At 38.5% G+C, this 12,729-nt stretch overlaps 1 protein-coding gene across 2 annotated transcripts in view; it reads left to right on the top strand.

The window, feature by feature from the left end:
• LOC136876418 (protein LZIC) overlaps positions 1-12,729 on the top strand; it is a 195,782-nt gene that overhangs the window by 122,848 nt on the left and 60,205 nt on the right. For both annotated transcript variants that reach the window (XM_067150377.2, XM_067150378.2), the window contains exon 3: positions 11,149-11,304. In XM_067150377.2, the coding sequence (XP_067006478.1) occupies positions 11,149-11,304 (156 nt within the window). The remainder of the gene's footprint in view (positions 1-11,148; positions 11,305-12,729) is intronic.

The raw sequence follows: 12,729 nt of genomic DNA, 5'->3' as shown, positions 1-12,729 counted from the left end.
AAATGCTACGAGAGGAATAGGCAGTTGTGTTTATGTTTCGTAGATCTAGAGAAAGCATACGACAGGGTACCGAGGGAGAAGATGTTCGCTATACTGGGGGACTATGGAATTAAAGGTAGATTATTAAAATCAATCAAAGGCATTTATGTTAACAATTGGGCTTCAGTGAGGATTGATGGTAGAATGAGTTCTTGGTTCAGGGTACTTACAGGGGTTAGACAAGGCTGTAACCTTTCACCTTTGCTGTTCGTAGTTTACATGGATCATCTGCTGAAAGGTATAAAATGGCAGGGAGGGATTCAGTTAGGTGGAAATGTAGTAAGCAGTTTGGCCCATGCTGACGACTTGGTCTTAATGGCAGACTGTGCCGAATTCAACAGAATTGAATGTTGGATTGGTGATACAAAGCTAGAATAGGTCGATAATTTCAAGTATTTAGGTTGTGTGTTCTCCCAGGATGGTAATACAGTAAGTGAGATTGAATTAAGGTGTCATAAAGCTAATGCAGTGAGCTCGCAGTTGCGATCAACAGTATTCTGTAAGAAGGAATTCGTCTCCCAGACGAAACTATCTTTACATCGGTCTATTTTCAGACCAACTTTGCTTTACGGGAGCGAAAGCTGGATGGACTCAGGATATCTTATTCATAAGTTAGAAGTAACAGACATGAAAGTAGCAAGAATGATTGCTGGTACAAACAGGTGGGAACAATGGCAGGAGAGTACTCGGAATGAGGAGATAAAGCCTAAGTTAGGAATGAACTCGATGGATGAAGCTGTACGCATAAACCGGCTTCGGTGGTGGGGTCATGTGAGGCGAATGGAGGAGGATAGGTTACCTAGGAGAATAATGGACTCTGCTATGGAGGGTAAGAGAAGTAGAGGGAGACCAAGGCGACGATGGTTGGACTCAGTTCGATTTAAAGATAAGAGGTATGGAACTAAATGAGGCCACAACACTAGTTGCAAATTGAGGATTGTGGTGACGTTTAGTAAATTCTCAGAGGCTTGCAGGCTGAACGCTGAAAGGCATAACAGTCTATAAGGATAATGTATGTGTGTATGTATGTATGTTTATTGCTACCATTAGTAGCAACAGAAAATGCATTCACCTACAAATGTGATACAATTTTCACCCTTTCTTCCGTGCATATCTTGTAAAGGAACTATTTAAAATAGTATATGTTGGGTCCTCTGTTTTAGTTACAGCACTTCCCACCATGTGCAACTGAAAAATCACACCTACATATAGTACAGAATGTGAACGTTTGTCTCTTCCTGGTTTCACTGAAACACGGAAACTCTTCCCTGCAAGCGCTTTTAAACACTGCACCATATTTCTTTTTTGACAATTTGGCCATTATGACATACACTACAACCAATAAGCACTACTGACTGACTTAACACGAGCACCTTCACAGGTCCTGCCCCGGGTAGATGTCTGTGGCATGTTACTTCTGAGGTTAGGTTACTCGCTTGCGACTTCCACTTCCTATTATTAAGCTATTTGAGTATTTGATTGTATTATAGACCAAAGAGGAGCCCATGGCTGGCCATTGTGCCATATCGTTAAGCGATTTCCGAATCAGGAAACATTTTGCAAAACAAAAGCCTCGCTTGGTCAGCAAAATTTACAGGCAGGTTATGTTCTATGGTAAATAACGTAAATAAAGCCTTGACATTCGTCACAGGATGTACATCTTGGCTTTTACATGAAAAGTTCAGTTTCTGGTTTCTTTCTACACACTGGACACTTTCCTTATTTTTTTTTTTTTTTCATTTATAATTGAAAGATTTGGAGGAAAAACAGGAAAAGTTGAAAATTGAAAGAGAGAAGCAGGATGCTAGAATTTGAAAGGAAGAAAATGGTTCTAGAAAGTATAAAATGAAAACAGAAATCTTTACGATAAGGGTAAACTTTTCTTTTTCGTTCCTATCTTTTTTCTGATTTTGTCCTCATATTTGAAAACTGTTTTGAATATAGACCTAGACTAATTGGAATTCATTATATTCACCTACGTTACAAATACAAGTTAATTGATTTTGATCTCAAAGAATGCTTTAATTCCACATAAAATAGTATTGGATTGCTGTGGTAAAATAATTTTATTTTCATATTTGAATTACTCTGTTAATAAGTTAGTTGTACTTTGTTCCTTGGAAATGATAAGATAAAGGTATATGTTACATGTTACCATTAAAATATTTGTTTATGTGTAAAGTGCCATCAGTGTAATTGTTTTTCCATAAATAATTGGAAAAAAAGGAAGTGGAGAGAGAATTAGGCCAGCTATGGGAATGGCGGAGGCTGGAATTTCCTTTTTTTTTGTTCCTTATAAAACATGGTGTTTAATGAATTAACTTCTCACTCAGTTTTCCTGAATCAGGGAAATTTTTCTTCGTAGATCTGGGAAACTTGGGAGAACATTTCTGTGGACACTATCATCATTGAAAAATCATAACAAACAAATGTCTAACCAGATGTGATATTAATCCTAAATTACAGTATACAAAATCAAGAAACTACAATACACAAATCATAATTTGTTAAATTAAATATTAAAATGAAATGCATAAATACACATGTACATAGCAAAGTATCCTAACTTAAATGAACGACAACAGCAATACAAAAGGAACCCCCAAAACTTACATACTACACTGCTTCTATGGCTATAGGGTTAGAACCCATGCCCCAAGTATCAACCCTGTGGAATAAATCCACGACAACAGACAAGAAATATACAACAACCACAGATATGAATCGGTGTTGTTCGAACATGTCACAATGAAATACAATAATACACCATCATGAAAGAATCCAATGATTAGCAACCTTCCATGAGATAATCATAACCGGTGATGTGGGTGAGGATTGAACATATGTCCTGCTGGACCAAAGAAACAGCCTATCTGAAATCCCTACATTCCTGAATCTGCTTTAAGTTACTAACAACACTTGACAAAACTGAATCAGTGCTGCGGACCTGTTCCATCAAATAGATAATCTTATTATTCTGAAACCATATAACATATTTTAAAAGATCCCTAACATAACACTCCCCAAATGGACACTGCTTATTTGTTTTTAAGCCTAAAAATTAATCATCATCATCATCATCATCATCATTTCCCCTTATCCACCTCCTGCCAGGTCAGGGTATTTATGGCACTTCTCCATCTTCCTCTTTCCTTCTACCATTCCTCTTCCACAATCTTGTCCCAGTCTAAATTTCATCTTCTTATGCCTCTCTTCATTGATTCAATCCGCTTTGTTCTAGGTCTTCCTCTTGTTCTCTTCCCCTCACACTTTGCCTCCAGCATCTGTCTTTGAATTATATTCTCCTCCATCTTCTTTACATGTACAAACCACCTTAGTTTATTCTTTTCAGCTCTCTCATTTAGCTTTCTTATAACAACTTCCTTCTTAACATCTTCATTTCTCACTTTGTCTTTCCTATCATACTTCTTAGGAATTTCATTTCACTGGCTTGAATTCTACTTTCTTGCCTGCTAGTCAAAGTCCAAGTCACAGCTGCATAAGTCAGTGTGGGTACATAGCACATTTTGTACATGATCTCATTACTTTTCCTTCGTTCTTCACTGCTCCAAAGAAGTTTTCTTACACTTTGGTAGAATGCATTACTCTGCTGTACCCTTCTGCTAATCTCCATGTCCACCCTAACATTTTGCATTAATTCACTTCCTAGGTTTTCCACGATTTCCAGACTCTGACTTCCAATATTCACAGTGTCTTTTCCTTGCCTTTCCCCTCTCGACATCGCCATAGGCTTTTCTCTGTGCTGATTTTCATGCCATACTTCTCAATTTTTTCGTTCAGTACATCTAGTCGTTGTTGCATTCTTTGCTGTTCTTTCCCCAGATCACATTATCATCTGCAAATAGCAGTATCTTCATCTCTTTATCTCCATAGGCTTCCTTTGTTTCCTTTACAATTTTGTCCATGACCATAATAAACAAAAGAGGTGACAGCACACTCCCCTGTCTTAGTCCAGTCTTATTCCTAAACCATTCTCTTTCCAACTGGGGTCAGTACTCTGCTAACACAGTTGTTGTGCATTGCTTGCACCATTTCTAATATTTCTCTTCCGAATCTCTTTTTAACCATAGTATCCCAAACCTTCTCTCTGGGGACACTGTCATATGCCTTTTCTATATCTATGAAAGTCATGACCAGATCCTTTCCATATTCCCAGTTCTTTTCCATCAGCTGTCTCATGCTAAAGATTGGGTCCACTGTAGATCTTCCACTCCTGAAGCCATATTGTTCCTCTTGTAACTCTCCTTCAGTCTTTCCTCTCATTCTTCTTTCTAATATCCTTTCCAGTATTTTAACTACCTGCAATATAAGTGTGATTCCTCTATAATTACCATAAACTTTCTTATCCCCTTTCTTAAACACTGGTATTATCCCTTTCTTCCAGTCTTCTGGTACACACATGTTTCCACATGCACTTTAGTAGTCAGTACAACCATTGCATACCAACAGGTCCAGCAGCCTTTATCATTTCCACACTGATTTCATCCATCTCTGTTGCTTTTCCCATCTTCATCTTTTGTACTGCTAACTCCACCTCCAGCTTTGTTATATCATCCTCTGTTGTTGAGTCCTCACACTGTATTGCTTCTATCTCCCCTATACAGTTGTTCACATTCAATAGCTTATCAAAATACCCCTTCCATCTTTTCTTTATCTCTTCTGGGTGTGTTAACAATTCCCTGTCTTACTCTTTCACTAGCTTTTTGGTAACTTTTTCTGTCATCTTACTTCTTATAAGTCCATACAGCATCCTTTTACTCCCACTTACATCCGCTTCCATTTTTTGTGTAAATTCTTCGTAACCCTTCTTCTTTTCTTCTCCTACCACCTTCTTACGTCTCCTTTTGCTGTTGAGATACTTCCTTTTGCTTTCTTCTATTTGATCTTGGTTCCATTCTCGCCAGGCTATCTTCTTTCACCACTTTCTTCACTTCCTCATTCCACCACAGTGTCTCCTTTTCTTTCACTCGTGTAGATGTCCTGCCACAAGCACTCTTTGCTGCACTAACAAATGCCTTTTTTAAATTGGCCCACTCCTCTACATTTTCCACTTTAGTAACTGGGATTTGTTGCTCAATCTCTCCTGAAAATCTTCCTGTACATTTTTGTCTTTCAATTTCCATACTTTTATTTTGCTTTCTCTTACCTCTTTTAGTTTTTCCATTTTTCCCAACTGTTATTTTGCTACCACAACTCTATGGTCCCCATCAAATGCTTCTCCTGGTAAAGCTGTCACATCCATCAACTTCCTGCAGTTAGTCCTTTCCACCAAAAAGTAGTCAATTACTGATTTGGTCTTCTGTCACCCTACCGATATCTCATAATTTTCCTGCTGTTTTTCTTTCTAAACCATGTATTCCCCACTATAAGTCTATTCCTTCCACAGAAATCCACTAGTTCCTCTCCTTCGTGATTCTTTTTCCCATATCCATATGGTCCAATGACTTCTTCCTTTCCTTGTCTCTTGTGTCCGACCTGTGCATTCAGGTCTCTCATAATAAGCACTTCCACACCTGAAATTTCTCTTTCTACTTTCTCCAAGAATCCTTCAATATCTTCTCTGTTTCCCATCTGTGGTGCATAAAGTCCATCACTTCATTCTTCATCTTTAGTCTAATCTTCATTATTCTGTCACTAACACATTCTACCACTTCAACATACTCCTCCAATTGCTTCCAAACGATTAGTCCCACTCCATTTATTGCCTCTTGGCCACCACTCCAGTATAATGTGTGTCCTTTCCTCAATTTCTTCCTTCTGTTACTTTTCCATTTCACTTCACTCAGCCCCATCATTTCCACCTTCTCCTTCTCCACGAAATCTACTACTTCATCCGGCTTTCCTGCAGGGTCGTAAGATTTACTATTGCTATCTTAATGTCGGTTACTGGTCGCCCATTTCTCATAGATCCCCCAGTACCCTGAGAACTGCACGTCGCTTTAAGCGCGCCCTAGCCTTTTCCGAGGTTGATTTCCTAGTACCATACCATATATAGGCTATTATTACGATGGGGTTACCACTCCCAAAAGCATTTTATACCTACTGCCAGGTGTTATTCTAGGCCACTCCACTGGAATACAGATGCCTTCTCTAGCTACTCCTCTGGAGTACAGACGCTACAAGTTTCCCTCTTACGCCACCGATGGCATACCGAAGTCCACCTTCTCCGCCACTGATGCCGTTGGGGTCTTCACCCATACCCTGGGCTTGGGCCCTCCATATTTGTTACCCCTGGAGAGAGGGTTTCCCTGTATTTTAAAGCCCCAAGGAACTGGTTTTACCTGTTGGTCCACAGGTTGTATTGGGTATTTCAACCAACCCTACTGAATTGTAGTGTCCCCCAATCCGCCACCCGGGGACGCGCCCTCTAGGGGTTAACAGGCTCCCCCGAGGGAGCTTAAAAATTAAATTAGCTAAAATTGTGTATGTGTATATGGTAAGGGATTTTAATTACTGTACATACAATGTATGACTTGCTGATGTTTAGAATGATAAGGCTAAGGATGAAATCTGGTTGGGTGTATTGAAAGGTGGATAACCTCATACTTATTTTCTAAATGCCCTCATTTCGGAAAAATTTGTATCTAATGATTTCATATCCCTGTTGGATAGTTTTTATTTGTATATTCAGTAGTATGTTTTCTCGTTTAACACATTCTGTTTTGTTGTCCTCTGCAGAAATGTCTTAACGAGATTTTCACATACTCATATGGAAACGGTTCCATATTATACAGTAAATTGTTACAAAATTTAAGCAATGAAACTAATTTACATGCCTTGCTGGTACTTTTCTGAAGATTCAGTTGCCTTCAGGGGTTTTGACATGTCTAACATATAAAAAGATACACATGTAAATTCCTTCAGATTATATCGAACCATTTAGAGGATTTTCACAGATTCTACCCTGAAACTGTTCTTCTTATCAGTCCATTGTGCTGAAAGTCTTTTCCAACATCACTTTCAGCGCTATCCATTTAAAACAGGCTTCCTTCAAATCCTCGTTATCTCTTGTTGCTTGTCACATTGTCAGCTGTCACACATAGCAGTGTTTTGACGGCATATAGTTGAGAAGTATGCAGTATACAGAGTGGTAAATAGTCTGTTATCAAATAGAATAATCGCAGTACCTACTATATATCTACAGTCACATTTCTATATCGATGGTGCTGTCTCGCAATGAAGAATACTTGTAAAAATGAAGTAGTAAAACAGATTCACTCAAGAGGATGACATTTTAGGTCTTTTAAATAATCCCCCAGACCTCAGACAATGATCTAAAAAGGACATGTCTGGATAAAAGAAGATGTTTGGACTCCCTAGGAAAATAGCATGCAGTGTTTCATGACTAGCATTATAGAGATAGTTCCTGAAAGTGAATCTGGGAGGCACTACTTGCCTCATTGGATTGTCATCGAGGCTTCTAGTCAGACTACGAAAATACGTCCATGTTTTGATGCATCATGTAAGGACCCCAAACAAAATTCTTTGAATGACTGCATTGAGAAGAGACTGAACTTGATTGAGCTAGTTCCAAAGATATAAACCCATTTCACTAAGCATGCCATTGGTATAATTGCTGATATCAAGAAGGCATTCTTGCAAATAAGTCTGTCACTGAGGGAAAGAGATTTCCTAAAATTCCTACAGTGAAGCAGGGTAGATACACAGAAAATAATTACTTTCAGACATAGTCGTGTATTATTATTTAAAGTTAAAAACTTGATAATTGATCCGTATTGAACTGAGAATCACAATATTAAAAAGCGAGAGGTTCCACCTATTGAATACAATGATATACAGTTGCACAAACTTATGTTACAACATGTTTAATTCGGGACTGGTTTCGACACACATTTGGTGTCATCATCAGCCGATAGAATAAGCAGGGCAAGAAGTATACAATTATCAACACACAAAAAACAACATTAAAGGATAACTATAACATATATAACACTTTCATGAAGAAGAGAACAATTGAAGTTCATGTAGTTTTTACACTCTTGCTGTGAGTGTTAAAAGAACAGAAGGATACAAGCGAAATGTAACACTTTTCCATGAAGATAATTTTTTGTGTAGATCATAAGCAGTGTGATGTTCTTGAGCACTCTTGCTGCAAGCTGACTACAGCACACAATCCTAATGAAGTTGTGCAAGTGAGTTGAACACAGCACGATTGGAGTAAATTACTAGTTACCTGTCCAAAGACAATTAGGACTACACCAGATTTATGCGCGGGGTAGATAATTTTGAACAGTTGAGAGAATCTTATTCTGTGTCAAGGAGATCCCGGAAGTGGAGGTTCCGGCTCTTTTATTTCCTATTTCCTATTAGATGCTGCCCTTGTGAATGCATTTATTCTGTATTCTTTGTATTTTTATGGCTCAACAAAGACAATGAATCGTCTTGAATTTCAGATAACTGTGGGGTGCTATCTGATAGGGAGTTCACCTCCAGAAAAAGGAAAGGTCCAGAGTGTGCTAATTATCTAAACAAGAATTATAAGAACGATGGCAAACCTCTAGGTGTTCCAGACAAAGTTCGATTTTTTTAATGTAGGTTGCCACTTACCTGAAAGTTTGCCTTCTTTTCACAGGTGCAGGTTGTGCTAGACTGCAAAAAATGACAAGAGAACAAAAGTCTATTGCAGCAGGTGCACTGTGCACCTCTGTGCTGTTACCTGTTTCTCTAGGTTCCTTAAAAAGTGAACTAACCGAACTGAAATTGTGTCTGTAGGTAGGCCATGGGAAATATGTTCCCACTTCTGAATGGCAGACAGCAGGCAGTGGGAAGTATATTCCCATCTTATTACTGACCTCCTGAGCACTGGATTGTTTTTTTTTTCCTTTTTTTCTGTCAAATTTTATTATTTAGCACTTATAGAGCCTGTAAATAAAATTAGTTAGAAAAGAAAGTGTTTTATTGAGTACTGCTTTAAAAAGGGCTATTAGACCAAGTCGGCACATCCAGACTACGGTGGTACGGGCATGTGATGAGGATGGAGCCTACAAGAACAACCAGAATAAATTTGGAAAGACAGGCGGATGTGAAAAGACCTGCAGGAAGACCTAAAACCTGATGGATGGACATGATCAAGGTTGATCTAGTTACCAGAGGATGGACAGTGGATAATGTTCTCCATGACAAGTTGTATATGGACAGGAAGAAGTGGAAGAGGCTCATTAACAATATCCGGGAAACTGGAACTGTTCGTTGATGATGATGATGATGATGATGAACACAAAAATTATATTGTGTCAGTTTTTATTGAATGAATAAATATAACAAAATAAAACAGACTGTTAATATCGAGCACAGTATAAATCAACCCAGAATCCAGAATATCTTGATAAAGTCAGTTTTATTGTTGTTGCAGTTATAAAGTTTTATTTTAAATAATCTACCCCAATCAACACTTAGCTGAATAGTGGAGGGGAGCTTCGTAATCACAGTTGAATGTCAATGCTCCCCCATTTCCCTGCAAAGTGTGTTCGCTTTCTCTCTTCACTGTGACATATGTTTCTTACGTAAGCTGCCAGCATTTACGTCACGCCAGCCCGGCCACATTGGACTACCTCAACGGCCGTCCAGCTAAGCACCTCTGGTCTAGCCAGAGGTGTCTTATTCCTGTTGCCTTCCATTTTGTGTCACTCATCGCCAATATGAGAATTTTCTTCCTTTCCTACTCTCTCTTCAGTTTTATTTGTCACTGTTAGAACATTCAAGGTTCAAATCCAGCAACTTGGTCTTGATTTGGTGGAATACATCCATGGTATCCCCTGCCTGTCATAAGAAGCGACTAAAGGGGACTCCAAGGGCACTTAATTTGGGAGCATGGGTTGGCGACCATGGGGCCCTTAGCTAAGTTTCGGCATTGCTTCCACTTACTTATGCCAGGCTCCTCACTTTAGTCTATCCTATCTAACATCCTTTGGTCAACTCTTATTCTTTCCTGACACCAATGGTATTAGAACATTTAAGGCATAGGAAGTCTTTCATTTTCACACCCTTCATAGCCCCTATCTTTCTTTGGCCGATACCTTCACTTTTCAAAGTGCCACACCCCTTCCATTTTTCCCCCCTCCGATTAGTCTTGATAGAAGATGGCTGCCTATTTCTACTTCCTCTTAAAATAATAGTCACCACCACTATCACTCTTGATTTGAGTTTTGTAACTGGTGAAGCTTGGGGCTGTAAGCTGTCATACACACCTAGCTGTTGTCGTCTTGAGTTTTTTCGACCTGAGGCTCGTATTTGTCTTGAAAGCATGCTTAATCCACCATTGGCCAGCTACGCCTAACATGGCTTCTACATCATAGCCCCGTTAGCCATCACTTTTCATGGTTCCTGTAGGACCTCACACCTACCTTAGCAGTCACTGGGCATATAATCCCCACTGTACTTCGCCTCTATAGGCAGTCCCCTATTTCATGCCATTGCCCATCTCCAGGGACATGAGATTAAATTTTTTAAACAGCAAAAATATGAAAAATGGTAAAGAATGACAAAAGGTTACCTAATAAATGCACATTTCTATAATGCGGGGAACCATGCTCAGATTTATGTAAATTAGCAATGTCTGTAAAGCACCAATTAAAAGACGACATGTCATCAAAATCTGGGCTTTGTTTATATGTTGTATGTCCTCTTTCTTGAAGGTCTTTTATGGTGGTAGAGCTTCTATTTGAAATGGAAAGTAAGTCATTTAAGTAAAATGTAGAGGGTATCTAATATTACTTTATACACTTGCCATATTCACCTGAACAGAACTTCATATGGTTGTGCTTTAAGTAAAGTTGTGGAATCAGTGGACCTTGTACCTTGTTTACTTTACTTACCAGCTTATCTGTTATATTTTATCTCCTAGTATCATGTATTGACCAAAGAAAAACTCTGATGCTTTTTAGTCCATATTCAAGACTTTAAAATGTTTGACTTGTATGTATATTTTTATTTGAAGCTGATTCATATTTATTTAATAGTTGTTACTTTTTATCGTCCCTTAGAATATGGTTAGCCAATCTGCAGCATCTTCTATTCCGTCTAGATATGTTCGATATGTGTATTGTTTAAAAGTGACATCTGTTGTAGGCAACACAAGCTGCCATCAGTGCTGCTTTCCATACTCCTGCTGTGATACGCATGTTTGCACGTCGTGAACCAGGCCAGCTGCGAGAACGCCAGGCACAGGTGGAGCGAGATATGAGGCTGGGAAAGCTAGCTGTTGAGACTGGTACCAGGGAGAAGGTAAGCAGAAAATCTCCTGAAAATATTTATCAAATGTGCTTCAACTAAAAGGAATTTTCTGCATTATCTACAAATTTTTGAGTGAAAAAAATGTTACGATATGTTCTAGACATTGGGCATCAATCCATTTGATTCTGTACGATAGCAAGTATTCATAATCTTACCCTTATATGTCTTCTTTACCTGCAAATATGTTTGCTATCCATGACATACAAGGCATGTTTTTTTAAGTAAGTACTGTTTTGATATAGAAAGTAACACAATCTTTTAAACAGTTCTTTTTTTTTTACATGTAAACCCATACCTCAAACTACAGTACTTCTCAACATAAGTTCCAAGCATATTAAGGCACTTGTCATATCGTGAAACCAGCTTCTGAATTTCATCATAGAAATCTGCTACCTGATGTGCCAGCCACTGCAGCACGGTCGTTTTTAGATCATCATCATCATCATCATCATCATCATCATCATCATCATCATCATCATCGTTGTGGCACTGACTTCCTAAATACTTTTTCATTGGAGGAAGAAGTGGTAGCCACTAGGCACTATAGCTCATTCCACGTTAAGAAAACAGTATTGTTCTTATGGACCTACAAGGAGTGAACACACCCCCTCTGAGACATCCATAATTCCTCGTGATTGAGGGATATGATACTGTACTTTGTAATGTATTGTGAAAGATAGATAAAAAGGATGAAGCATTTTGCCCGTGCGTTATTAAAATAACTACATAACATTTTATTTTTCATAAATATATTCGTAGGGAGGAAGCACAAAGCCAAGAACAGCCATCGCTTTGTTGCCTTCCTTCATTTTCCTTCTTCTGTGTTGCTCTGGTACAAGGCTCTTGTAGTCCCTCACTCTGTGAACCCCCGGCACCTCACTTCTGTAATGAAGTAATGTGCACTATTTATTTGTTACGTGTCTGTTTTTAGGCTTTAAATCAGTGCGTACTTGTCTTGTATTGAGTTAGAGTTCATTGTGTATTACATAGTATTCGTGTGTTCTATCATTTTCGTACTGTACAGAAGTTGTTACTGAAGATCTTGGTGTTGTGGTGTGCAGCGATACGTCATGGTATAACTAGAACTGATAAAAAATTGTGTTTTATTTGTGCTTGGTTTTGTTATTTAACTCTTTCTTAAGTGCATTTTAATTTTCAGACTTTTTTTCACAACCACATTTAATTTTTACTATTGTTTTGTGAGCGATACAACAGCATATTAGTACTCCGCGTTGCTTGGGGAAATTTATTAAATGCAATTAAATGCATCCCTCAGCCCTCAGGCCATGAAAAATATTATTTTCCTATTTTCTCCCCCAGTTTGCCTTACACTCCAATGTTGAGTTTTTTTATCTGCCGTAGTTAACCTCTGATTCCGTACAAACAAAAAATATCCCCTGAAAACCCCTGTCCCCT

This window comes from Anabrus simplex, chromosome 6, assembly GCF_040414725.1.
Source record: "Anabrus simplex isolate iqAnaSimp1 chromosome 6, ASM4041472v1, whole genome shotgun sequence".
Taxonomy (NCBI): Eukaryota; Metazoa; Arthropoda; class Insecta; order Orthoptera; family Tettigoniidae; genus Anabrus; species Anabrus simplex.
The sequence above is the reverse complement of the archived record's forward strand: the minus strand, read 5'-3'. Positions and strand labels throughout refer to the sequence as shown.